The 26,938-nt window shown below is 45.7% G+C and overlaps 4 protein-coding genes across 6 annotated transcripts; 3 read left to right on the top strand and 1 right to left on the bottom strand.

Moving 5' to 3' along the window:
* Nucleotides 1-632: 632 nt before the first annotated feature.
* Nucleotides 633-4,972, bottom strand: akt1s1 (AKT1 substrate 1 (proline-rich)). Its single transcript, XM_076170948.1, has 6 exons — nt 4,837-4,972; nt 3,368-4,139; nt 3,001-3,277; nt 2,611-2,694; nt 2,321-2,496; nt 633-1,918 (listed from the first exon to the last, which is right to left on the bottom strand). The coding sequence occupies exons 2-6, from the start codon at nt 3,761-3,763 to the stop codon at nt 1,781-1,783; spliced, it is 1,071 nt and encodes a 356-aa protein (XP_076027063.1). The 5' UTR covers nt 3,764-4,139; nt 4,837-4,972; the 3' UTR covers nt 633-1,780.
* Nucleotides 4,973-6,045: 1,073 nt separating this feature from the next.
* Nucleotides 6,046-12,092, top strand: tbc1d17 (TBC1 domain family, member 17). The gene is made up of 17 exons (XM_076170933.1): nt 6,046-6,156; nt 7,174-7,269; nt 7,375-7,452; nt 7,550-7,661; nt 7,771-7,954; nt 8,106-8,217; nt 8,532-8,699; nt 8,807-8,932; nt 9,033-9,136; nt 9,233-9,327; nt 9,426-9,542; nt 9,715-9,815; nt 9,987-10,086; nt 10,221-10,318; nt 10,696-10,812; nt 10,920-11,006; nt 11,384-12,092. Exons 1-17 carry the CDS (start codon nt 6,130-6,132, stop codon nt 11,522-11,524), a joined length of 1,863 nt encoding a protein of 620 aa, XP_076027048.1. The 5' UTR covers nt 6,046-6,129; the 3' UTR covers nt 11,525-12,092.
* A 1,913-nt stretch (nt 12,093-14,005) lies between these two features.
* On the top strand, nt 14,006-17,959 carry ccndx (cyclin Dx). The gene is made up of 5 exons (XM_076170962.1): nt 14,006-14,013; nt 15,389-15,671; nt 15,767-15,982; nt 16,567-16,887; nt 17,368-17,959. The coding sequence occupies exons 1-5, from the start codon at nt 14,006-14,008 to the stop codon at nt 17,515-17,517; spliced, it is 978 nt and encodes a 325-aa protein (XP_076027077.1). The 3' UTR covers nt 17,518-17,959.
* A 496-nt stretch (nt 17,960-18,455) lies between these two features.
* On the top strand, nt 18,456-24,060 carry nucb1 (nucleobindin 1). 3 transcript variants are annotated; one of them, XM_076170939.1, is made up of 13 exons: nt 18,456-18,538; nt 19,231-19,360; nt 19,464-19,571; nt 19,689-19,821; nt 19,978-20,081; nt 20,192-20,377; nt 20,468-20,558; nt 20,638-20,696; nt 20,897-20,989; nt 21,112-21,198; nt 21,754-21,924; nt 22,513-22,630; nt 22,735-23,119. In XM_076170939.1, the coding sequence occupies exons 2-13, from the start codon at nt 19,235-19,237 to the stop codon at nt 22,818-22,820; spliced, it is 1,362 nt and encodes a 453-aa protein (XP_076027054.1). In that variant the 5' UTR covers nt 18,456-18,538; nt 19,231-19,234; the 3' UTR covers nt 22,821-23,119. The 3 variants fall into 3 exon arrangements, with proteins under 3 accessions (XP_076027054.1, XP_076027053.1, XP_076027052.1); XM_076170938.1 differs by lacking the exons at nt 22,513-22,630; nt 22,735-23,119 and adding an exon at nt 23,479-24,060; XM_076170937.1 differs by lacking the exons at nt 22,513-22,630; nt 22,735-23,119 and adding an exon at nt 23,476-24,060.
* Nucleotides 24,061-26,938: the final 2,878 nt, after the last annotated feature.

Below are 26,938 nucleotides of genomic sequence, written 5' to 3'. Positions count from 1 at the left end.
CACATTCTTACATTTCTGTGTTAATTACTCATAAAAATAGATTAGATAGTAGTGTAAATGTTGAGGTTAATGTGATGTATTTCACTGAATTGTGATTTAAATCATCAAAAAAAATGAAATGGACTTGAGGTTATGGGGCAGTCTTCTTCTACTCTCGCTTCACTTAAGTCCTCCAGTGTGCATTTAGGGACTTAGAGCGCCATCTCCTGCCCGGAAGGATGATGACCACTTCGCTGGCCTATGCCACCTACTGTACCACCTGCTGTAGGAGTGCTGTAGGTGCCTACTGGCCCAGAGGGACGCGGGTGAGTCCACTTGCAGGACTCTGTGGATCCCTCTGCCATCTGAAGTGCCTCTCCTGTGGTTTCACAGTTTTTCCCAGCTTCATGAATCCCTACGCTTCTTCTTCTTTGAGCTTTCTTAAGTCTTAAGACCTTCAGTAGTCAGATAGAACCAAGCAGCTTTTGAAGATGTTTGTGCTCAGAGTCTTGTGTACTCCAGTGTTGACAAAAACAAATGTTAGACATGAAACAGATTGTGTGTGTGACACATTTGACCTTTAATACAGCAAGATGTGTTGTATGATGTCATAGCGCTCTCTGGAGGCCAGCATTGAAACAATCACGAGTCAGTTGTGTTGGTGTTGCTCCTTTATTTGAAACGTAAAAGTAGTTAACGGAACATTTGAACACATATCAGAGATGGATGCATTTCCTTTCAAATCCAGCCACATCTCTCTCTCTCTCTGTCACACAGTCGCTTGCTCATTCATTCTGTCGTTTCAACACATTCGAAGCAAAAGAAATGAACAAAAATGCCACACTGCCCCCCCGTAGCTCAGCAATGATTTACAATCGTTCCATCAGTCAGTCATTCGTTTGGCAAAAGTAAAAGTAGAAATAGTCATCAGGTGTGTGTGGAGTTGCTGGCTCACATTTTCAAAAACAAAAAAGCCACAAGCTTCGTGTTAAACCAAACATTTCCTCCCTCCCTGTTAAAAAGAAAATACTGTTTTGGCGAGATCGGCCTGTTGGTCAACGTACCCGTTCAAGTATTAAAAACTAATTAAAAACAAAACAAAGCAGCCCTGGCCTCCAAAAATAACAAGATGATGACACGCTTCATTCACTGCGTGTTATTCTGGGTGAACTTTAACCCCTTAAAGCTCATTTAGTCACGTTTTAGTCCAAATTTGTCTGTTCCAACTATTTGTCATGTGGGATTAAATTTAGTCTATATTATAAATCAAAATTTATAACAGTATTGAGCCATCATCATGGTAAGCTGGAGGGACACTAAGGAGAACTGGAGCTACAGGTAATTTGACCAAGACGCAAACTTCCCCAAAACCCCCCCTCCCCCATACAGCCGTCAGTACCCACAATGCATCACTACAACAGATTCGTGTCAGCAGTGGAGGACTACTTCACGTGCAGCTTTAGTGTCGTCGGTCGGTGCAGGACGCGGCGGGCTCTCATCCTAACGTAGTGTGTGTGTGTGTGAGACGCGTAGCCGTTATGAAATGTTTTAGTGAGGAGGGTCGAGTGTTGATGGTGTTAGTGTTCATGAGCACGTTGCTTTATGTCTGTCGCTCCTTTAAGCGTGTGCGACCGTTTGGTTAGTGAAATATATGGAGGTACTAGATTTACACTTCAGGCCCATCGACGTCTCTTTCCGCCGCCACAATTTCTTTTTTTCATTTTTTTTATCCAAATTTCCTCCGTTTCGCTATCTCCCCCTCCCGTCCCCCCCACCCCATCCCACCGTCTCTGCTCGTGCCTCAGTGTTTGAGGGAGAAGTCCCCCGTGTTGAGACGGGGCCGGGGCAGCGCGCCAAACATCTCCGTCCCGTCCGTGGCTCCAGGCGCCAGCAGGGCCTTCATGCTGGCGGCGATGTGCTCCAGATCGGCGCAGCCCGACTGAGGGACAGACGACAAGAATCAGCTGACACCAAAATATGACAACAAAGCAACAACAGCTTAGTTAATAATTGATTCTTTCATAATCTCTTTCATCTAAGTCAGTGTCCTGCTGACCTGCTATTGATCTGCCAGGTTAGTAAACACAAGACACAAGTCTGAATACGTTTAAGATGTGAGTTCATATCTGTATCACATCATATAGATCAGCTTTGTGTGTGTGTGTGTGTGTGTGTGTGTGTGTGTGTGTGTGTGTGTGTGTGTGTGTGTGTGTGTGTGTGTGTGTGTGTGTGTGTGTGTGTGTGTGTGTGTGTGTGTGTGTGTGTGTGTGTGTGTGTGTGTGTGTGTGTGTGTGTGTGTGTGTGTGTGTGTGTGTGTGTGTGTAGGCTCTTGCCCACTCACTCGCTCTCCACTGTGGCTTTCTCCTTGAGCAGATCTGCTTCCTCTGCAGCCCCACACAGGCACAGACACTGGCAGCGAGCGAGCCAGCGCCATGTTGTGGGCGTGACGAGAGGAGAAGGCGCCGTGACCCATGGCCATGCTGCGGGAGGGGGGAGGGGCGTCCTCACTCAGTGAGCCTGGGGACCAACACGCACAAACATGATCAGGAGGACGAACACATCTGCTTGTAGCGACGCTGCTGCTTCTTCATCATCATTATCATCATCATCATTACCATCTCGCACACTTACCGTCGGTGCTCTCCTCCTCGCCGTCAGACTCAAAGAATGGCTCACAGTCGCGAGACAGAGAGTCCTCGTCCATAGAAAAGACACCTGGGACAGAAGTGGCAGATGTACAACAGAATCAATAATCATCAAAGGCACGGAAGATCAAAGTATCGGTCAAACTTTGATCACTAAATGTTCACACCATAATGTGACCCAAGTGAGCTTAAGCAGAGGATCAGACCTCCACCAAGGCAGATTTGTGTTAATCTATCCATGCTTACGTCTTAAGACGGACGGACTCTGGACAAGTTGTGTAACTATTTTAATCTGATTTGTTCCCAGCTGACTGATTTCAGCCTAATTGGTGGTTTGATGTGCTTTGGGCCTAGAGAGCAGATTTAAACCCCTCACCTGCACTTTCATTCCCATAACGCCTTGTCCCATCCATGTCCTCCTCCTCCTCCTCTTCCTCTTCGTCTTCTTCCTCACACTCTTCTTCCACTTCCACAATCCCGGGCCTCTGCCTCCCTCGCTCCACCACGCTCTTCTCCCGCTCCTTCTCTCCGTTGGCATTGTGCCCTCCGGCCGGGCCCGTGACGTCTCCCCCGCTGTAGATGGACGGGTAGCTTTGGGAGTACAGCCTGTTGCCGGGACTGACTCCGCCCGCCCCGCCGTCCCCTGTGGAGTTCTGCAAAGCCGACAGAGAGGAAAGAGTTGAAGTCGTAAACATCCTACGTGAATACCACAGTGCGGTGTGCAGTGCAGGCAGCCCACTCACCCCCCTGTGTGCAGGGTCAGAGGTCAGGTCAACCACCAGCTTGGCTCCTCGCTCTCCCCCAGCATGGCGTGTGTGCCTTTGGGCTGTTAGCATAGTGGTCGAGTGCAACACTCCAATGTCATCTACGTAGCGACGTGCCGACTCAGCCAGAAACCCTTGACCCCAAACATTATAGGAGAAATCGCACTCCCGAGGAAAGGCACTGCTGCTCTCGCGCTTCCTCACGCCGTCAACCTCCGCCGCCGCCAACGACCGGAACTTCTTACACGCCGTGAGTATGGCCAAGTCGCAGCCGGATTTTTGGCAATACACTTCTGCGGCGGAGAGCAGCGCCAGCCAGCTCTCCTTGTGGTTGTCTGGGATCTCGGGGTCAGACGACTTGGTGACGGAGGCCATAATGGTGCTGTGACGTAAGGCTGGTGCTGTGAAGTAAGGTGTTTTCAAGGTTGAATAGAATAGCTATTAAATGAGCAGGTTGGTTGAATTGTTTTGGGTGCCAAATATGAAAGAAAAAAAAGCCTCGACAGCTAAAACTGGTGAGTTCTTTTGTTTTGCTGGCCGTGTATCAGACTTTAGGTTCGCTGGCGTTTCTTCTGTCGTGCTGGTGTCGGCTCTTTTTCGCAAACCGGTGAAGATGGAGCGGGGGACGAGTGAAGACCTAGCAGATACAGAGGCACTAGGTGGCTATAAGATATGATATGTTAGGGTCCTTATGCAGTGGAGAGCCAGGGGAGAGAAGATCGGTGCAGATGTTCCACGTTGCTGGTGATACCTGGAGACACAAGACAACCAAAGACAATCTGAGCTTACTGGACATGTTGATCACACACACACACACACCTGTTTCTGTCACTCCATCAGTATTTTTCCACTCTTCCACACACTTTACAATACATTTTCCGATATTTCGCAACATTCTATTTGATATTGTATTTGTATATTATGCATAACTGTGAATGCTACTTTTTGAAATCCTACTAGCAATGCATTTCTCTGCATGCTGTACACAGTGGAAATGTGTGCAACAATAAAAACTCTTGAATCTTAAAATGTAGCGACACAGATCAGACCTGACACTTATTGGACAGAGATGCTCGTCATTTCAGATCTGAGACAACGTTTATAAATATGACCTAACCGCATTTTTATACGTAAACAAGACTTGCATCAGCTAATGACATGACATGAAGCACCGCTAGCCGTTACCACGCTGCTCTGCTTTCATCCTCTCACTCGTTACATTGTCATCGTCACCAGCTCAATGTGTTGCGAGGCATTTTCCTGCACAAATGCTGCAGCAGCTGTTGTTGTTGTTGTTGTTGTTGTTGACGATCTTGTTGTTTGTTCAGTGCTGTGTTGTGTGCAGCCTCCACATGATGCAAGCACATTTCACCACCATTTTTAATGCTTTTGCAGGAGCCTAGACGCGTAAGTATAAATTGTAGGGGTGAGATAAGACATCCATCTACCTTTCGGCTTCTTTCTTCCACGGTTCCAGATCTTAAACGTTCTTAAACTTTCCTTCCTTTAATCAGACAGATTCCACCTTCTCCCACGGTTTCTCTCCCCCAGACTCCTCACCAGCAGCAAGCTAGCCAGCGTTGATAAAGATACCTACCGAGTATAGTTTCAAAATAAAACCGTCTTTGACAAACATAATTAGCATTATCGTAATTGAAATAAAGGTTTTATGAGTCTTTAAAAACTGAAATGTTCTAGAGGTTTTGTTGATATTGTTCTGCATACCCAAATTGTGGTGTATAACGTTATCATGAGTATATTCTGCTTTGGTGGTACTGTTATCAACACACAGTTTTTGCAAACTACCCTCTATATTGTTTGAACATTGAATGGGAAATCCAACAATTGCATTAGCATTTAATAAAATCATTAGCATGTTTCGAAACTTGTGTACAAATGTGCTTGTCTGACTCTGCACAGCAACTTCAACATTCAATGCAAAGGATTATAGTTTCAGATGCGTAAAAATGCTGCCCATGCCGAATATTGTGTGTAAAATCAACGAAATCCCACCTCAAAGTTTTGTTACCCGTAAAATGTACATTGTTTTTCCCAGGCGTCAAATGCTTTTATTATGAAGACAACACTGGGGCCTCATCCGGTCTGATTTGAGTTTGACGCAACAGCTGTGACGTCGCCTATTTACTGGCGTTGGTCGGACGCACGCTCTCCATGTGATCAGGGTACAGTGGGCGGGCTCGTTCTCGCCCTGTTCTCGTGCACGTTTAAAGATACCCACCTCTCCTGTTCACACAGCGCCACCTACAGGACCGCACAAGTACTAGAGATTACTCATCCGTTGTTTTTGAAGTAGAATTTTTATTTAAATGACTGATGTAACTACAAATTGCACTTTTTAGACTGCAACTGAGTAAACATTACCACGTTTCCCTCTGAATCATGGCGAAGTTGGATTATATAATGGGCGGAACACAGATGTAGCCCACCAAATTTAGTTTCTTCGATAAAAAGAAGGAATGGTTGGTAAAGGTTAGAAAAGCAGATTAATTAGACAACTTGGTTTTGGTTCAACGCGACAAATACAATAATAGGTTCAATGTCTAACAATGGTTATTATTATTATACCCTAGTCTACTCCAGTCCAGAGTGGTTACATGAACCGTCGCTGATTGGCTCGCATTGCCTCGTGACACCCGTGAAGGGGCGGGGCTTTGCGTCGTGCGGAAGCGTGACGTACCTTTGTTTTGGAAAAAAAGCAAACTGACCCAAGCAACGGAAGAATGGCGCAAAATGCAGAGAATTCCAAGGTATTTATGACTAACTAAGCGCTTATTTTTGTTATGTGAACAGTTCACCGTCTCTTGTTAGTGTTGTTGTTCGCTCTAATCATTCGGTAACACTTGTCACCTTCCCAAAACCAGTCGAACGTGTAAGGGGAAGCTAATTTCAGCGATTGTAGCAAGCTAAGATTTACGACAGATAAAGAAGCACGTAGAGTTTTTCTGTTTTATTTCAACGATTCTGCTCTGCTGATTGTTAGATATTTGCTCCATCGGTCACCGTAAAGACGCGACAGTAAATGGTGTCGCCCCTCGGGTCCTGTCACGTTTTCCCAGAGCTGTTTATCTAACATTAACATTTGTGATCAGTCTGTTCTGTCCTCCGGCTGTCCCCACGCTGTCATGTCATGTGAGATGTTGAGCTCACTTGTTAGCTGTAGATAGATCATCTAAGCATCCAAGGGCTCCACTACCATTATACAGGTTAGAACGATTCTTAAACGCTTGAAATCACGCCATTGTCGCCTCTCAGGCTACAGGTAGCAAGGGAGCAAGTCTATGACGTAAGCTATCGATCCTACTTGAGAGCTACAGGTTCCAGGTGTTTTCCCATAGTTTAGAGCTCCAAAGCAACCAGTGTAAAGTCAACTTTAGGTCTTGTTCTGTTGCACAGTTAAGAATGATAAAAATAAAAGTCATTTATTAAGTAAAGAAGAAGTATATGCTGGCTCCCAAGACAAAATCAAACCCTAAGACATCACTTATATAGTCTGAACCTGTCTGGATATTTATCCGGATTTTCTGAAATGTAATACTTACACACAAACAAATCAGAGCTGTCACGTTTTGCTGTATGTCAACAGATCCCGACGGTTACATGGTTTATGGTTGCTGATTATACAACATATTGTTTGGTTTGCATATTAGTTATAGCCAAGGGTCATACAGGTGAATCTCGTGTGACTGATTAGATAACGGCTGAGCAATTAACACAAGCCTGAGTCAGTCTGGGTCATTTTCTTTTTGGGTTTGTCTTCTCCTCAGCTGATCTTTGAGAAGGAGGGTGTGTACCTTCACACCAATGCCAAAAGGAGTAACCAGGACACCACCATCCCTGGGTTCATTCGCATTGTGGAGCGAGTAAGTCAGCCAGCCTGTGTGAGTCATGTACTGCATAAAGAAATGGATCAGCCAAGCACCGTAATTAACCTTGTGTGTGTGTGTGTGTGTGTGTGTGTCATTTAGTGTGGCGAGCCAGCCTTGGAGTGGAGCCCACTGGAGGACGAGGGTCGAAGTGCCCCCGCTGTGCTGTACACCAAAAAGGTCAACAATCATCCGTGTGCTTGACCTAGAAATGATTACCTGTATGTTCTGCCATTCCAAATCTAATTCCTATCGACACGCTTTTTTTGCTGAGTAGGACGGAGAAGGAGGAGAGGAGGATACGAACTATGACCCTGGGTATGAGCCTGACTGGGCCGTTATCAGCACAGTGAAGAAAGATCGAGAACACGTTCCACTTAGGGACTCGGGTACAGTTTACATTTCTGTCTCATGAAGCTCAGATGGTGTGTGATTTTCAGTGCAGTGTGACAGGTGGTGGTTATATTTAAACCAGCTGTGCCTTTTGTGTGTCTGCAGGTCAGTGGTCCTTCTCCCTCCCTCTGTCAGAGCTCTACTCTCTCCGGAGAGCTCGGTTCTCGTTGGGGCGAAACTTCCTGGTGTTGACAAGTAGAGGAGGTCACCCTCTGCCTCCTCTGCACTTCCACAGAGGAGGAACCAGGGAGCTGCTGAGGGCTCTGCAACGTTACATCATCCTGGCGCCGTAAATAGAAATCTGTTATTGTTATTGTCGGCCTTTTACTGTAAAGCATCATCATGTGAGCGATGCAAACCTGCAGCTTTGTTTACACATCACATGATTCTAACACAGTCACACGGTTTCTACTTTGTCTGTGTTTCTGTTCTCTGATCAGGTCACCAGTTGATGGGCGCCTCTTCCTCGCTTACCCTCATGACTCAGGCGCCCTCTCCCAGTCCTTTGATGAGCTACAGCTCCTCGATGACGGAGGCTCTGATCTCGTCTCGGTATTTCATTTACTTCAATCGGGTGGGGGGCTGGGGGGGGATCAAACAGATAAGACCTATTACATTGGTTTACTTTCCAATCCATATTCAAGCCCAAATAGGCCCTCAAACCACTTCTGACCCCCTTTACTCATTTATGACCAAAGTTACAACATGTGACGAAAAAGCCTTTTTCATTAGCATCATCGCAGTATTAGTCAATCAAGGTTATTCCCACTGTTGGCTGCTGGAGGGAAGTAAAAGCAATGCAGTAATACAGTGAAAGTAAAACTATCCTCTTGTTCTTGTTTTGTGTTTTCTCTCTGTTTGAGTAGAGATTCATCCAGGACCCTTATGCAACAACGTTTGGCGGATTCTCCAAAGTCACCAATTTCTTCCGTGGTGCCATTCGGCCTCCGGACTCCCCCATGCACCGTGCTGGCCAGGACTCTTCTCTGCCGCTCCAATCTGATGAAGAGCCGGGCTTTGAACTCATCACCTGTGTAAGAAAAAAATAAAAAATCCTTTTCTGTTGGCCAGTGATTACAGATGTTTGTGGAGTAGAATGAAAGGATCCATTGTTAACGAGTGTTTCTGTTTATCTCTCCAGGGGGTGGAGCTTGGCCCCCGGCCAGAGGTAACCAGGGGACAACCTCTGGACAAGTGGGAGGAGTTTCTGGACCCTGAGGGCCGCGTGCAGAACCCAGAAAGAATCAAAGAGCTGGTGTTCAGAGGGGTAGGACAGTGATGTAGTTCACATTAACAGCGACTTGCTCGTCCCTTCCCTTCTCTTGGAGATGCGTGTGTGTGTTTGATGCTGTTCTTGCCTCTTCCAGGGTATCACTCCATCCCTGAGGAAGGAGGTGTGGAAGTTCCTCCTGGGCTTTTATCCATGGAACAGCACTGTGGAGGAAAGGGAAGACATCCTGCGGTTTAAAACGTAAGTGCTTTATCACTGTGCAACCCCTCTAAGCCCTTTTTTTGACTTCACTATTCATTCACACAATCCCATCCACAACACTCTGTGTGTGTGCAGGGACGAGTACTTCAGAATGAAGGTGCAGTGGAAGTCGGTCAGTGAGGAGCAGGAGATGAGGAACTCCCTCCTGAGAGGATACAGAAGCCTGATAGGTGATTCACACACACACAAACAAATCAAAGATGTGTTGGTCTTATCAACGTGCTTCCTGTGAGCGAGACGTTCAACTGCGTTTGTTGTGTTGTGACAGAGAGGGACGTCAACAGGACAGACAGGCACAACACTTTCTTCTCCGGGAATGACAACCCAGGACTCACTCTGCTCCACGACGTGTTGATGACATACTGCATGTACAACTTTGACCTCGGTGTGTATCTGTGTGCACAGAAATCACTTACTATGATACACACAAGCATTTGTTATTGTTTGGAGAGGATGAGGTGTAATAAGCTAGCATGTTGTTTCCATGTCAGTAGACTTTATTGAGTTCATGTCTGTCCCCTCTCTCTCTCCTTCTCTCTCTCTCTCTCTCCCTCCAGGTTACGTCCAGGGGATGAGTGACCTCCTGGCCCCGATCCTGTTTGTTACCCAGAATGAGGTGGAGTCCTTCTGGTGTCTGACAGGCTTCATGGAGCTGCTGGTTAGTAGCACCCGTCTGTATGTGATCAGAAGTACATGAAGAAGCTTGGATTTCTCTCTCAGATGTTAGACTTCACACACTCCTTACACACACACCCTGTGGTCATTCGGCATATTTGATGTTTGCAGTCACAGAATTTGTTTCTTTTTTTTCTGTTTCTTCTCTCTGCAGCACCAGAACTTTGAAGAGTCTCAGGAGGCGATGAAGCAGCAGCTCCTTCAGCTCAGTATCCTGCTGAAAGCCCTGGACCCTGAGCTCTGTGACTACCTGGGTCAGTCAACCAAGATTCAACAAATACACACCTCGCTCGTTATTTGTCAGGATTTATGTAAACAATTTTCTGTGAATGTATTTTGAATAACAGTGAAATTCAAAAGTAAAGTAAGTTTCTGTTCCGTCCCTCAGATTCCCAGGACAGCGGCTCGCTCTGCTTCTGTTTCCGCTGGCTGCTCATCTGGTTCAAGAGAGAGTTCTCCTTCGAGGACATCCTCATCTTATGGGAGGTGAGTGACTGAGCGCGCAGCAATTATACAACAATCATCTCTGGCATTTATCAAGCATTTATTTTCTTAACACTGCTACGTTTTGAGTGATAAACTGCTGGAAACTGCTGCGTCTCATCGAGCAAAAGGGGGCGCTGTTTGACATGGGACTGAACAGAAATCCTATTGAGGAGATGTGAGACCCTGAAAGGAATCTCACTCTGTTAATCAATCAATCACCCTCAGTCTGCCTGTTGCTGATTGATTGTCAATACCGCCCACAGCAGCCGATTCCCTCAATGCAGTGAATTGATCGTGACTGTGACTGTTCCATTTTCTCTTTATTATGGATGTTGTGAGTCTTTCTCCTCATCACGGTCTCACTTTGTCTCTCTCAGGTCCTCTGGACTGGTCTGCCCTCCGACAACTTCCACCTGCTGATCGCCAGCGCCATCCTGGTGTCCCAGAGAGGAGAGCTGATCGGCTCCAACCACGACTTCAACACTATTCTGAAGGTGCGTGTGTGTGTGTGGGATAGGAATCGGAGTTGATGCGTAATATCATTTTGATCTGCGGATGAATTTGTCTCTCACGAAGCATCACATGTGTTTCTGATCTGTAGCACATCAATGATTTGACGATGAAGCTGGACCTGCAGACGGTTCTGTGTGGAGCAGAGGCCGTTTACCTCCAGCTGGTCCAGTGCAAGGTAGAGTTATAGAGGAGTGAGATCATGGGTGACCTCTGACCTCAGTCCATACATGTTGTTACAAATAAATATCAAATATTGTTTTGTAAATGAAACAAACATGGCAGAGGCTGTGTCTGGGTCACTTGGGGCAACTTCCTGTTTTAGCTTTTTGGTTTTGGCCCACATAAAGCAAACTAAGCCTTTTATGAAAGCCTGAGACTGTTTTAGTCTTCGTATTTCCTCATTCTTTACGGAAATAGCCGTCTTTATTTCCTTATTTCCATGGATTGTACAAGATTGTGGCTTTCATGTTTCAACACAAGGGTCAAAATGCAAACTCTCTCCTTTGCTAACGCCTCCTCTCTCTCCTCCTCCTCCTCCTCTGCCTTCCCCAGGAGCTGCCCGTCAAGGTTCAGGGGGTGCTGGGCCTCTGCGCCCCCTTCAGCTCCCCAGAGGATAGTCCCGACTCACAGGCCAGTGAGACGCAACGCCTCCTCGGCCAAGCAGAGGCCGCTCCGACTCCCACCTACCCTTAAGTTCGACACTATGACACTGATCGTGGATGGATTTATGAGAATATACACCTATGGATAATATTTGGATCCTTGGAGGGGGGGATTGATGATTCTGTGCTGGGCAGTGGAGTGTGAAGACTGTTGTTACTGTCTGTTGTTACGGTCTGTCAGAGGCAGGGGACGCCGTCGAGGCGTATTTGAATGTTTGCCCGTAAATGTCATTATGGAAGATATTTAAACACTATAACTGTTTTTTCTTTATATACTGTTGGTCGTCTCTCCTCACCTTTCCTTTCTGTATGATGCTGCTATTTTACATTTTCATCGGTTAACTCGTCTTCTTGTGTGTTCCGTAATCAGTCGCCTCGTCCCCGCCGTCCCGTCCCCCCACTGTCCCTCAAAACAGACAAGAATGAAGGATAAACTCACTTGGCAGCACCGTGTTAGTGAAACGCCATGCCGACCCTATGCAAACGTGTGCATGCCTTATAGATTTCAGACACAGTGTGTGGCGACAGTTGTGGCTTTCTAATCGTCACGTCATGTCTGAGTTTTCACCCGCTGGTTATCACCAAATAAATGGTTGAATCTTACTACAAATGTTTTCACGCTTGATGCTTTGAACACAGCCTGTTCTGTTTACGTGATGCTTCAAGACGAGCTTCAACACGAGCAGCACGGGGCGAGAGACGGTAATGATTTGTTATTTTTATGTAGTGTCTTTAACTTGTGAACTGCTTCAACTTTGGCCTTTCCCCCTCTCCTCCCCCACTGACCAGCAGGTGTCCGTATGATGTGAATGGCTGAGGGAGAAAATAGGACCTCTGTTCTCCACCGTCCCGGGAAATGAAGTGGAAAATGAGGGGCGGGCCGACACACCCTCTTCTCAGGACCTGCCGCTCTCCTCTTTTGGGCCCGTCGCTCTGTCGTTCCTCCCCTCTATCCGCGTTGTTTGAATACAGCTGCGACATATGAATTTAACAGGGCACTTAAACAGGCCCACGGTCTGTCACTCTGTTTCTCTCCCCCCTCATCCTCCTCACCCTCACCCTCCCACCCCCTCAGATCCACCCCGAGCTGACCTCACTTGACTGGCAGAGGCAAACTTACTTAGTCCCACATTCAAACTCAATCTGCTTTCAGCGCTGCTCAAAGGCTGTTTTATGGTTGAAGGCCTTGTCGACAGCTTTAAACCCCATATTCTCCCACTAATGCTTACAATCGACTGAATGTTGGAGGATTATCGGCTCTTGTTGCTGCCATTATGCCGAGGCTCTTAAGAGAAAGCTGCAGATGATGTGACTGAAGATCTGCACTTGATTAAGATTTAAGCCTCAGACAGTGAGGGAAGAAGAACGTCAATCCTTAATACAAAAGTACTCATACGTAGCAAATGAAAGGAATGGAATTCTACAAGAGTGAAAGTAATAGCATTGGAATTCACTCAAGTATCCAGAGAAAAAGTAATGGAGAACTCTGTGCTGCTCTATTGAGGCATTACCACACAGTTGGTACATGGCAAAGTATAAATAATGAAAATCTGGGGATATTTGTGCAAATTTTGAAGGAAATTACAGAAACAGTCGAGTAAATTCCCAGTGATATATTTAAGTATAAATATATAATAGAATGATACAGAGAAAGCATTTGTACTTTAAATTTTATTTTTGGTATTTCAAATGTATGCAAAGTCAAAGTCAGAAAAAAAAATTTCCCAGAAAAATTTTAGTCACCTCTGAACTTCTGAACTTCTTTTTGTTCAGTTCATGATTTTAGGCTTTAAAATTTAGAAAATCAAATCGCGAAAAGTGAAAAAATGTCTTAACAATACATCATGAAAAACAGTTTAAAGTTTAAATCTAATCCAAATCTGTTTTTAACTAAACAGGAGTATGACTCATCCCCCTGTGTGCTGAACATGGCATGAATTATTGATACTCTGCTCAAATCCACTCACAGCTGGAGCACATTGTCAATGAATCCGTCCATTTAACTCCTATTTGAAACATGAGCTGCCATTGAAGCCTTAATGTGTGAAAAGCCACCTGTAATGACTGTGTCAAATACAATCTGTATTCTCCACTGGGTGGGTAGGACCCCCTTTGTGACCATCAGAGGAGTCCCCGGGGAGTGTGTGAAAAGTGTGTCTACCCGATGTGTGAGTGTGAGGAGCCAGCAGCAGGCAGAAGGCCAGGGGCCGTTGTCTGACACTGATTTGTAAAGGGAGACAATACGGCTCATTGACCTGCCCGGCTCCACTGTCTGTTGCACATACCTCGCCCGGCCCTCCCCGCTGGCTCCGCTGCTCTTTAAACGCGAGCAGCAGATTGCCACGGGGCGCCGGGGAAGGAAGGGGGGGCGACGGGCCACAGGTTGCTTTGACAATGAGATTCCACAGAGAATACAGGGAAGGCAGCGCTGTGCCAGGACTTTGATGAACATGTTCACTGAGACAGGATTTATTCTGGAAACTTCACTCAAAATAGCCTCATTATAACGGAGATGACCATGTTTGTTTCCTGGTTAAACTGGGGTTTTATTATGAAGTAGTCTGTATAAAGCAGAAAGTAACCTTTAATGTGAAAACAGCTAACACCTAAAGGCCTTAACATACTTTCATTTCCTGCAAACTGTGTGTGTGTCACAACCATCAGTATGCATACACTTGTCTGTGTACCTGATGGAGTAAAACATAAATCTACTAGAGGAGAGATAAGACACACAACCATTAGCAAATTGTTGAAAACATCAGATCTCTCCCGACATAAACAAACATGGCAATGCTCAAAGTCTCTGTTCTACCCCCAGGGGTCAGAGTGTGTAGAAAAGCCTGGAGTACAAATTGACCAACACTTCTAAATCATTAACATTATTAATTAAAGTGAAAGTGAAGTGATTTTGTTGTTGTTTAATCTCTCTATTTGTGCCTCATTTTACACAACAGAATTCCCAGTTTGGATACGAAGAGGTGCTTCAAGTATCACTGGCAGTACTTGTCCCACAGTTTGAGAACCACTTCCCTACGAAGCAACACTGGGTGATATAAGATTGCTTTAGATTTTGGTCATCCGTCATGTTTTCAGTCAATCTTTAAGTTTGCTCTCTAAGTGTACCTGAAATGTTTAAGGTGGAAAGAATGACGGGTGGCATTTTGTGGCAGAACTTCCATCCCAAACCTCACGATTCTTTATCTCTACATGTTTGTGCACAATCAGATTGCATGTGTGAGGGGATGAAGAGACGGCTGAGGGAAACATACATCAAACACGTGACTCCTTCCCCTCCACACTCGTTGTAAACAAACACCCTCATCCTTTTGTAATCCATTCCCATTGTCAGAGTCTGGAGATGACCTTTTCTCTCCTCTCAGCCTCTCACCCCTCGCCGTCTTTTCTCTCCACCCCCCCTTCTCTCTTTCACCATCGAAGACAAGCTGTTCCCCCGTCCCTGCGGGCCACTCCCTCTCTTGTCTCCTCCCCTGCCTCCCTCTCTCTCCTGCTCTCCTTCTCCCTCTCCCCACCTGTTGAACAATTGTTGCACAGATCTCATTGTTGTCTTTCTTATTAATTTATGTCACTCATCAGGTCGCCGCCCCTTTCTACGGTCTCTTTCTCTTCCCTCATTGCCGCTCCGCCTCTCCCTGACTGCAGGGTATAAAACTCTGAGGAGATAGCTGAGGAGTGATACACAGCAGGGAACCTCAGGGAGACAGCTAAACCCTTTAAAGTCCAGAAAAAGGAGCCTCTGTGGCGTTACAAGGACCTGGACCAGGTGTGAAGGGACAGCAGCTTCCGGTGACGTGCTTTATTTTTGGCAGAACCTCCGGTTTCCTCAAGTGACAGGAGGACTTTGGCCCCATATTCTTCAGCTTTAAGTTCTACCCAGGAGGCTGCTAGGAACAGACAGAGACATGTCCGTGTCTCTGTGGTGTGAGGAGGTTGAGGAGGTCCAGGGTCAGGAGGAGCAGGGTCAGGTGGAGGTACCAGCACAGGGACACGCCAGCGGCTCGCCTCAGCTGCGGGCCGCTTGGGATCCGACCGTGTCCGGGCACCGTGTGATCCAGAGGCTGCTTCACCTGGAGGAGAGATACATGCCCTCTATGCTGTACATCGCACTCATCCAGAGGGATCCAGAGCGGAGGGAGGAGGTCGCTAAATGGGCCCTGGAGGTATGGAAGTCTCTCACACGTCCACATTTCTCCATTCTTCCCTCCCTCGTGTCGTCAACATAGCAGCCGTGACACTGACCTTTTCCCTTTTCCAGGTGTGCTGCGAGTGCGGCTGCGATGAGGCCGTGTTCCCCCTGTCCGTCTCTCTGATGGACAGGTTCCTGTCTGCCTCTTTAGCGCTGCCCGTCTCGCCCTACTGCCTCATGGCCGGCTGCATCCTCATCGCCTCCAAGCTCACAGAGTGCGACAATGTCACCGCCGACACTCTGTGCGCCTCCGCCGAATACAGCTTCCAGCCTTCAAACCTCAGGGTGAGACAGACATGAGACACAGAGACACATCACATTCAGTTCTGACATATAATGAAGACATGTTGCTCTGAGCTCCACATGCAACAGCAGTGATTTCCTTAAGGTTACACCACATAGGCATTTTACTCTGGTCTCGATTGTTTTGTTACTTAAGCAAAATTGGCCACCTGGATGTCAAAATCAGGCCACTTACAAGTTTACTTTGATTTACTGTCATTTACTAGATTGATTGACAATACAGATACATGACATGTATTGCAGTGGGGAGAAAGTTGATAAGTAATTAAAGTAATGACATGTATACATGGTTATTACAAATATAATCATTGTGGTAAAGGGACATAGAGATCAGAGTGGGTGTGGAGTTTTGATTCATTGCTAAGATATTGGTCATTTACTGATATTTTAAGTAATACCTTTCATACCTTCACTTCATGTCAACAAGAGGTGGGTGGTATATGTTGTGGTATTTCCCTCAACTGCTGAATATTTGATCATTAGAGCTCTACTATTTCACCAGAATAACGTCAATGAATCGATAATCGTGTCTGACTCCTACTCTGCTCCCTCCTCTTCCTCATCAGGAGATGGAGCGCGTCATCCTCGCCACCCTCCGCTGGGACACGGCGGCGGTGACTCCTCAGGACTTTCTCCCGCACTTCGTTCCCTTCTTGGGGGAGCGGGGAGACGGAGAGAGCGACCCCGCGGCGCTGCTCTCCACCCTGCGGCGGCACGGCGACACGCTGGCCGCCATGTGCGTGTGCGACTCCCGCTTCCTGGGCGCCCCTCCGTCACTTGTTGCTGCGGCGTCGCTGAACTGCGCGCTGCGGGGTTTAGGCAACAAGGGGCCCGCTGAGCTGGAGGACATGAGCGAGGTACTGGCCGAGCTGTGCAGGACCGACCCGGTGAGTACCGAGACTGTGAAGGTTGACTTAGTTTGAGGGGTTGTGAGGGAGGAAGCTTCAGGTCTGCAAACTGTTCACGAGTTCATGGGTTTGATGCATGAATGAGAGATTGTTTGATTAAAGCTCCACAATGTAGTGGAATCCCTAAATGCAGTGCTGAGTGAAATGTAATACGCCTCGGTAGCGCCTCCTATTGGTTGAATCTGATATGGGTAGAAACTTTGCACCCCCGAAAGAATACCAATACTTACCTCAAGGGGCATCGCTACCTCATATGTCAATCATGTTTACCTCCTTATGGATGCTCATAATTCTGACATTTTTAGGGTTATGGTTGCATGAATGTAGCCTGAACTTACAAGTATACAATCATCTTCATAGTAAACTGAGAAACAAGTGCAACAAGTGACCAATCACAGCTCATGTTCCCATTACAAAAACTGTAACCTTTTGTCTCTCCCTCTCTCTCTCGTGTTCCAGACGGTGCTGCAGTGCTACAGTGAAATGATCGAATGCGTCCTTCGCCATCGGCTGAGGAGCGGCCTTGAGCCAGGCCCGATGGAGAAAGGCGAGGAGGTGGAGGACGAAAGATCTGCGACACCCACAGACATGAGAGAGGTCGATTTCTAAACGCAGAGCCAGCTGTTGAGTTTAAACTGTGAATCAATCAAAACCCTTAACTCATCAGTCAAACTGATATATATTGACCTCAAAATGCTGTGACTTGTTTTAATATTTTATAATCGCTGTTAATTTATTAATTTCTACTTTATTTATTCCTGAACACTTTTGAAACGATGTGTTATTGGTGCCATATTTTATTATCTATTTCTGTGTGACTGCCATTTTAAATTTATTCTAGAGTTAGTTATTATTTATTTATTTAGATTTAGTTATTTTGACGCATACTATTTATTCTATTTCTATTTTATTTATTATCACGCGCAATTGTGGACGGTTTTCGTGTTAATTTATTTCAATTTGCCATGATTTTGTGTTTGTGTTAAAAGGGAACTGAATTAAATATAAAACAAAATCTATTTTTCAAAGCAAATAAAAACATTTGTACATACTCTGCATCCATGTATTATTATTATTACTATTATTATTTCCTTCCTTCCTTCCTTCCTTCCTTCCTTCCGTCCTTCCTTCTGTCCTTCTTTCCTTCCTTCCTTCTGTTCTTCCTTCTCTCCTCTTTCTGCTCCAGATACATTTTCCCTATTTGTGACATCAAGATAGTTACAGCTACAGATAATGTGTAGTTTGGGTTTGTATGTTAAGAAATAGAGGTTGAAAAAGAAAATGTGTCTTTTGGGGTGGTTGTGAGGCCCTAAACAGAATTTGCTGTAGCTGTAGTTGCTGAATAGGTTGGTAATATTTCAGATCCAATTTTATGTGGATGTGGAAATTTCAAGTTATTGAAAAAGACAAATAACCTTTCAAGAGTTTACATTAGTTTACATCCTAATTCATCTGCTGGAGATGTGGACTTCAAGCATCCGAACATGTTTTAGTTATCCGGGTTGATTTTTTACGACAGTCATGAAGGCACCATATTGTCCGAATCCGGTGTTGTGACGTCATTTTGATCCGACGCAACTAAAACCAGATTCTCGGCGGCGTTTGAGGAGGAATCGCCGGTAAACACGCGGTAAGACAAACATTTACAGCGGGTTATCAATCGGGACGTTATCGTTATTGATTATAGATTTAACGTCTGTAGCCTTTTAAGTGATAGAGTAAAAACATCGTTAGATATCCAGGCACGAAGCGGGATAAACATGCGTAGCTTCAGTCATGGCGTCCAGGATACAGAGACGGATGAAACACAGCAAGGGTTCATCCTACAGCTCGACAAACTGAACGGTTGAATAATATAAAGCGTTCAACACGGAAAATGGACAATTCCAGAAAAACGACATTAAAACGTAACCCTGTAACCCTGTTGACGTCATGTTAGCTTGTTTTTTTTTAGCTTGATTCATGTTTTGCTCTCTGGTTTAAAGTCACTACAGTCCAGAAGTTAAGTACAATCATGGTAAATCCGTTTATTGGCTTTAGATTATAACCAAATGTAAAAAGGTATTACACATTAGAAGGCTCTCTGGAGAATTCGGCGTACATTGTGCACCCAGGGTAGATGTTTCTAGTTTTACATCGACTACTAAAACAGTTTTACATTCGATTTAACTGTAAGAGCAAATAAACCCACGTCTACATTCACATTCAGGCCTAAATACGTTTTAAACCCTGCGTCAGATGTCTGAGAACATTGATTCTGTTGGTGACATCGTAGACAAACCTCATATCTGTCACGTTGGCTTGTTTGCGCTCATGTTGCAGGAGGATGAACCTGAACACTGGTTGGTTGTTGCTGCTCTCCGTTGTTGCTACTGCCTGGTGTGTGCCTATCGACCGCAATGGAGGCAAACCGGAAGTGGTCGAGGAGGAGAAGCAGCCCGAGGAGAATGTGGTAATGCCCCATAATGCTTCAGTCTGGAGTATGAAGTCGTGTGTGTGTGTGTATACAGTTTGTGTTGTCATTGTAAAGTGTATGTCACGTCTTCCCCCTGCAGGACACCGGGCTGTACTATGACCGGTACCTCAGGGAGGTGATCGAGGTGCTGGAGACGGACCCTCACTTCAGAGAGAAACTACAGACCGCCAACACGGAGGACATCAAGGTGAGCGTCCGTCTCTGTGGGATGTTTTTATCCCTCTGTCATTTGTTCCATCTGACCTCTGTCTGTCTGTCTCTCTCTCTGTCTCTGTCTCTCCCCCCTCCTCCTTCTCTCTGTCAGAACGGGCGTCTCAGTAAGGAGTTGGACCTGGTCAGTCACCATGTCAGGACCCGGCTGGACGAGCTGAAGAGGCAGGAGGTCTCTCGCCTCAGGATGCTGCTCAAAGCCAAAGTGGACAGCACCAACATGCAGAGTGAGTGACAAAACACATTTTCCTGCTCATTAGTCAGGATTTAGTGCATGTTATCATAGCGACTGGAGACAGTATAAAGATATTCAAATGAGTTTATGGTCCTAAACACATCACAGCTCTGCCTAAATGTCTTTGTGCCCTCTGTCTCCTCTGCAGGTCTGCAGATGGATCACGCCTCCCTGCTGAAGCAGTTTGAACATCTGGATCCTCACAATCAAAACACCTTTGAGGCCAAAGACCTGGAGCTGCTCATTTCAACGGTGAGGACGCAAAGCTAGATTCAGTTTGGTTGATGTATTCGTTTATAAAGGAGTTATTTTTAAAGAGAGTTTTGACGTTGTGGGTTCTATTCCACATGTGTCCTTTTCAGGCCACCAAGGACCTGGAGAACTATGACGCCGAGCGGCACGAGGAGTTCAAACGCTACGAGATGCTGAAGGAGCACGAGAGGCGAGAGTACCTGAAGGGTTTGGATCAAGAGAAGCGGGAGAAGGAGGAGAAGCGACTGCAGGAGCTGCATGAGAAGCACAAGCAGCATCCCAAAGTCAACATTCCGGTAATGTAATGAGTTCATTTAAGAGAATGGCGCTCTGTCCTGTTTTCCTCTCTCTCTCTCTCTCTCTGACATTCTGGCTCTGGTGTTCAGGGTAGCGTCGCTCAGCTGAGGGAGGTCTGGGAGGCGACGGACGGACTGGATCCACAGGAGTTCAACCCTAAAACCTTCTTCAAGCTGCACGGTGAGTGAAACCTCTTGCCTCACCGCCCTCCAGCTTCACTGTAAACATCCGCTTCACGTTTGCTCTCTTCTCCCTTTAGATACGAACGAGGACGGCGTTTTAGACGAGCAGGAACTGGAGGCTCTCTTCACCAAAGAGGTGCGGAGCAAAGTAGACTTTAATTTAAAATCTATTTCTCCGGATTAGTCTAGAATGATTCATAATACAGCACCAACTTTGCTTCCTTTGTTTCTGTTGTTGTTGTTGTTGCTTGCTGGCCACTAGAGGCCGCTGTCCCCACATTTTTCCACTTGCAGTACGCAAACAGTAAAGATAAACGGTACATTTTCCTCTTCCAGCTGGAGAAAGTCTATAACTCAAAGAACGAGGAAGATGATATGATGGAGATGGAGGAGGAGAGGCTGAGGATGAGGGAGCACGTCATGAAGAATGTGAGCGCCGAGTCATATTTCCGCTCGTCCTCCCTGCTTGCTCTTCATTATCTGAGATCAGCGGCTCTTTCTTCACCGTCTGCTTGGCTAATGACAGAGTTTGAATGTGTCTCTGTTAAAAGGTGGATGTCAATAACGATCGGCTCGTCAGCCAGGAGGAGTTCCTCAAATCCATGGAGAGGAAGGAGCTCAATGCCAAAGAGTGGGAGGTAAAGATGTTCCTACCAAGCGTCTGCCAAAAAAAAAATGATCGTAATGCTTTTCCATGATAATTACATTTGAAGGATGGCACGTGGCCATTACTAGAAGCCGTGTGTGTGTGTGTGTGTGTGTGTGTGTGTGTGTGTGTGTGTGTGTGTGTGTGTGTGTGTGTGTGTGTGTGTGTGTGTGTGTGTGTGTGTGTGTGTGTGTGTGTGTGTGTGTGTGTGTGTGTGTGTGTGTGTGTGTGTGTTAGATTTAGAGGTGGATCTGAAGTAATTTCATTATTTTGGGGGGAATAGACAACCATTCATTCTGCTTGTCCTGTGTTAACACAATGTTACCACTAGATGGTAGCAGAGACCAAGGCCCTCAAACCTAAACAGCGGCTACCATTGGAGCTCGATCAGTGGTCGATTTGCAGATAGAAGCTTTATTCTTCCAGGCATAGCCGAGTATGCTGCAGGGCTACCAACTTCCACCAGCTTCCACCGTTGTCTAGCGGCGAACGCACAGCTTCTATCCTCCGCAAAGTTCGGCTTGACACCTTCTCCTGTCGTCTGTAGACTCTGGACACGAAGCCGGCCTACACGGAGGAGGAGCTGCAGCGCTTTGAGGCGGAGCTCTCGGACAAACAGAAGCAGCTGAGGAAAAGGGAGGAGTCTCTGCTGCAGGAGCAGGAGCTGCTGAAGGAGCAAAGCAAAGCGCTGCAGGCCCAGAGGAAGGAGTATGAACAGGTAACCATGCCAACGCCTCTCCAACTGCTTCATGTATATGTTGCTCTCAAAATGTGGACGGCGGGATCCCAGAGATCTCGTTAAAGGGGGAAACTCGGGTCCACACACTGACACACTGGATTACTTGCTGTGTGTTTCTCACTTTATTTACTGAACACACAATAACATTACATTACATTACATTACATTACATTACGATCATTTGGCAGACGCTTTTATCCAAAGCGACTTACATTACATTACCACCCTTCGCAGAGGGGGGAGCAATTAAGGGTTTGGTGCCTTGCTCAGGGGTGCCTCGGCAGGGGCTCCCCTGAGCAAGGCAAAACAATTAATGAGTTTTACTTATAGACAGATAATAAATCATCATTTCTTAAGTTGTTTGTCTGAAAAATCAACCATATACAGGAGATGTAAGGAAACGATCACAAAATCAACATCAAAAATCTTCATAAAAGGATCCTAACATAAAACTTTTATTTTTTAATTATAAATACAAAACACTTTTCAATATGGATTTGCCGCAATAATGCTTTTATTATTTAGCCTTTATTTGCTTGCTTGTTTGTTGGTTTGTCTTTATTTTAGGCAGTCTTAGAGATGTCCCAGAGACAGAAGGACCAGCAGGCAGGGGACGGGCAGCCCCCTGCTGGTCCTAACGGAGAACTACAGTTCCAACCAGAGGAACCAAAAATAGAAGAAAAAGGTAAATAAGTCCACAAAGGGGTGAAAGCCGTCACTGAAGTCTCATCTGACCTCATCTGATAGATTTATCTTTTTTGTCGATAACAAATCCTTCCTCTATTTCAGAGGCAAAACCCCCGTCTGAACATAACGCCGGCGGCCAGAATGATTTGCCTGCAGAGCCTCCACAGAATCTGCCTGTACAACCTTAATGCAGCATTCTGCCTTAAGACACACACACACACTCCACACACACACCGAACACACACACACACACTCCACACACACCCACACACACTAACACACACACAGAGATTTGCACTGACACAGATATCCAGATGGGTCTGCAAACTGAACCGTGGGAACTATATGTATAAATTTAGACAGAGCAGCTTGTTTATGGTAAAGTACACTGTGCGTTCACTCTGTGGTTTACATTAATTTAAGACGTCCATTTATGCTGGTAAACTCATGAACATCAAATAAATTTAATGATTTTAAGACACAAAAAGGCTTTGTGGTTTTTATTTGTTGTTTTTTGTTGTTTCACCAGATTTATCTCCAACTTCATGTTTAGATGCAAGGTTTATCTCCATTTCTATGGTTCACACAATCTGCTTGTTTCTTCTTACCTGCACATTGAAACGTTAAGAGTGCATAGATGGAGCATATTTCTGCCTTTTTAATAAGTTGATGCTGATTTATTGTGGCACAATGACAGAACATTGTCCATTAACATGTGAAATGTTGGCCAGGGACTTAAGTCAGGTGTCATCCCAACAATGTTCCTAACATCTCAAGACTAAAACGTGTGTGTGTGTGTGTTTGTTCTGTGCATCCCTCCCCCTGGCTCTCTGTGTGTCCCAGCAGACACTGGGCCTGTCGTCCAGCAGCAGCAGCAGCAGCAGCAGCAGCAGCAGCTTGGCTCCCCTGGGAACTGCTGATCCCGCTCCTGATGGGTCACTCTTCTGGACGGCGCTCAAGACATTCCTCTCGGCATTCCTCCCGGCATTCCTCTCACCCAATGACCCCTTCCGACCCCACAAGGCCACTCCTCCCCTGGTGTCCTCACAGCTGCCTCCTGTCAGTCACAGCAGCCAAACTGAGCTGTCATAAGGTATCACTGCTGTCTCTGTCCTCAACACTTCCAGGAGTCCAATCAGTCTGAATGTTTCCCATTTACATCGTATTTCATTCTCAACTTCAGTAATCTTGCACTGTTGATGTAGTTTAGGGCTCAACTGACTATAACATTATACACTATGAATGTTCTTGTTATTCATACCAATATCCACTATTTGTGCTCTCATAGACTCAAAGAAATGTTGATCTCATATATTCAGATGTGCCTAACTTAAAACTGAAAACATTTTTATTTCTTAAAAAAAAAAGACATGCACTTTTTATGCTTTAGTGGCCTTTAAGATGCATTAAAGTCATTTTCATGCTACACATGAATGGTTCTTGCATTTTTCTGGTCCTGTTTGTAACTGCAAAGCAATTCCATTAATCAGCTCTCTACCCAAACACGTATGTTGGATCTCAACCTGGGCCTGGACCACAGGGAAGCTGCTTGACCGTCGTAAGTTATGTCTTTCTTTGTAAAGCAATATATTTTACTCTACATCATCCTCCCTGGAGGAGGACATTACATCACCTCCCTCCCTCCTTCCCTGCCCAGATTTAAGCCCCGCCTTTCTTAATCAGTGATTGGCTGACGGCCTGAGCTGAACATGACAGGTGATGGTGACTGGTACATTTTATTTTGACTTATCTTTCAATCTGGTGGTTTAATTGTAGAGGATTCATCCTCCTAAACCCTTCTGTTATAATCTATTACGATAATTCAATTTTTTATTGTCGCTATATTTTTTCAGTGCACTAAAATTAAATAGTTTGAAAAGAAATCTAAATAAGGGTAGGAGGCAAGCAATCAATACACAAGTGTGATCAATTTAAGATAAATATGGAGCCATGGGCTGAAATCAGGACAATTCTGTAACCAAGTGAAAGTGCAGTGCTGCTTAAATGACACCAGGGGGTGGAATTGTTCTACAATATTTTCCAGACAGGTTTAGATTCACTCGTGTAATTCTCGAATTATTCCAAGTCTCTCCAGCTCGAGTGATGTGGAGCTTTTTTGTGTTTAATGTGTGAGATATGTTGAGAAAATAAGCGATGTGAGCTGAGGAGGTTTGCTTGCACGGTGACGACGCCGGCGAAGCTTGTTTCTTTAAGAGCAGCATCTTCCCGTGGAAAGGAGAGATGAGGGAAGATAGACGATGGGAGGATGTTAAGTTTGACACAAGGAGGCCGGAAGCGCTCGAGTCAGCCTTTAGAATAAAAGCTTCTTGATAAAAGGCGTTTAGACCATGTGCTCAATGTGCTGAGGTGCGCGTGTAACTCATTCATTAGTGCTAGTTTTTTTAAAAATCTGAACAATTATGTGCTCAAGCAATACATGTGCGACCAAAGCAGTTTTCATTTCATCTCAAATGTAAGAGACTAGAATCAGAATCAAGCTTCAACGCCAAGTAGGTTTTCACTTACAAGGAATTTGCTTTGCTAGTTGGTGCAATAAACACATTAAGAGCAAGAAAAAGAGTGAAAATACAAATAAAACACACCGTTATTGTACAGAAAATATAAATACAATTGACAATTGTACAGATGAATGGGTCTATGGAGAGTGGAGTGTGGAGTTTGTACACTGTGGCTATAAGTGTATAAATATATAGTAAGTGAGTAAATAGCAAAATGTGCAAGATCAAATTGAATCTCCAATGTTTGGTTCGCGTCTTGGTTTCGTTAAAGTCCTTATAGGATTGAAATTAAATCCTGTCATACTATGACTTTGTACATAAATTAAAACGGCTAATAACAAATATGAACTCATTCAACTGTTACATATATTAAAAATAATAATGATAAACAGACCATGCATTTGGGTAATATGTTAATCTTGAGTTATTCTTGATGTACATTATTATGTAATAATCATTTAAATGAGTATTATTTCAAAACGACCTTGAGTACGATCTGTTTATGTTACAGGTGTTTACCGATCAGTGGGCAGGGTTCCGCGTTTGTATTTTATTGTGGCAGTCATGGGCGGATGTTGACCGTGTTGCCCGCGTGCGCCTTGACGCTGAGGTGTACCGTCGCTCCCCCATCACACAGAGAGGGAGGGAGGGGATGGAGCAGGCTGGTAACCGGGCTGTAACGGGGATAACCTGCAGCCTCCGTCTCTCTGATGCTCTGATGGAGTGAACCGGACAAATATCGGCCTGTATTTCCTTTCACCCACGATCATGGAAAGGGTAAGACGCCAAAACCCCTCGGCGGCGGCTGAAATCCACGCCGCTTCCTGTTCCACCGTGCATTAGAGCGTACAGCTGTTTTTATGGGTGGGGGGGTATGGTGGGTGAGGGGGCAGCGGGGTGTTGATGTGAAATAAACGCCGTGTAGTCTGAATATTCCCCCAAATAACGCTGCGTTTTCCGCTATACGGTCTAATCTCATCGCGTAATAACGAGCCAAACGCGTCTAATGCTCTTATTGAACGTGTTAATTAGGCCTCCATCATTTACTGGATGATTGGCGCCTCCCACCATGATGTGATAGCGGTGTGTGAGCCTTTCCTGCTCACACTCAACGCACTCAAATGGCATTTTTCTCCATTTTAGGCAATTTATTTCGCCAAGACAGCGGTTTACTCCTCGGATCTTCAGCCGCCTGATTCACACAGACTATTTTTACTGATCCATTCCGGATGCATAGAGTGAAAAAGCCCCGTTTCCTCCCGGATACAGCCCCGTAATTACAATTCACGATGACACCCTTTTCTCATATGGACGTCTGAACCAGCGCCGCATCCACATCACACACACACACACACACTCGGGCCTGAGACCTGTTCCGTCTCCGCGTCCTGTGCGTTCACGACTCATATCCGTGCATCGTACGCATCCGTTATTCCCGTTATGTCTGTGGACGCCGGGACACATAAAGCGGAGAGACGCGCTCTGATGGATGAATCCGTCCAGACGCTCAGTATCGCGATGTCATCCGGCGGAGCAGACGGGAGGGAAACATTTGTTTATTCTGAAATAAATCTCACCGGAGCCACATAAACCTGCATGGCCTCCCCAAGTCCATCATAATAAATCCATTTATTTTATTGTTTTCCAGGTTTGTCTCTCACATTGAAGCTTGGCCTGGGGGGTCAGAGGTCATCCAGACCTGCACTCCTCCCTCTCACCCCCGCACCTCCCTCCCCACTAACACCCGAGTCCCTGCCCTGCTGTTCACCCGAACCACTGGAACCTTT

This window comes from Genypterus blacodes, unplaced genomic scaffold, assembly GCF_046128005.1.
Source record: "Genypterus blacodes isolate CSIRO-AG114 ecotype Tasmania unplaced genomic scaffold, CSIRO-AGI_Gbla_v1 ptg000234l_1, whole genome shotgun sequence".
Taxonomy (NCBI): Eukaryota; Metazoa; Chordata; class Actinopteri; order Ophidiiformes; family Ophidiidae; genus Genypterus; species Genypterus blacodes.
The sequence above is the reverse complement of the archived record's forward strand: the minus strand, read 5'-3'. Positions and strand labels throughout refer to the sequence as shown.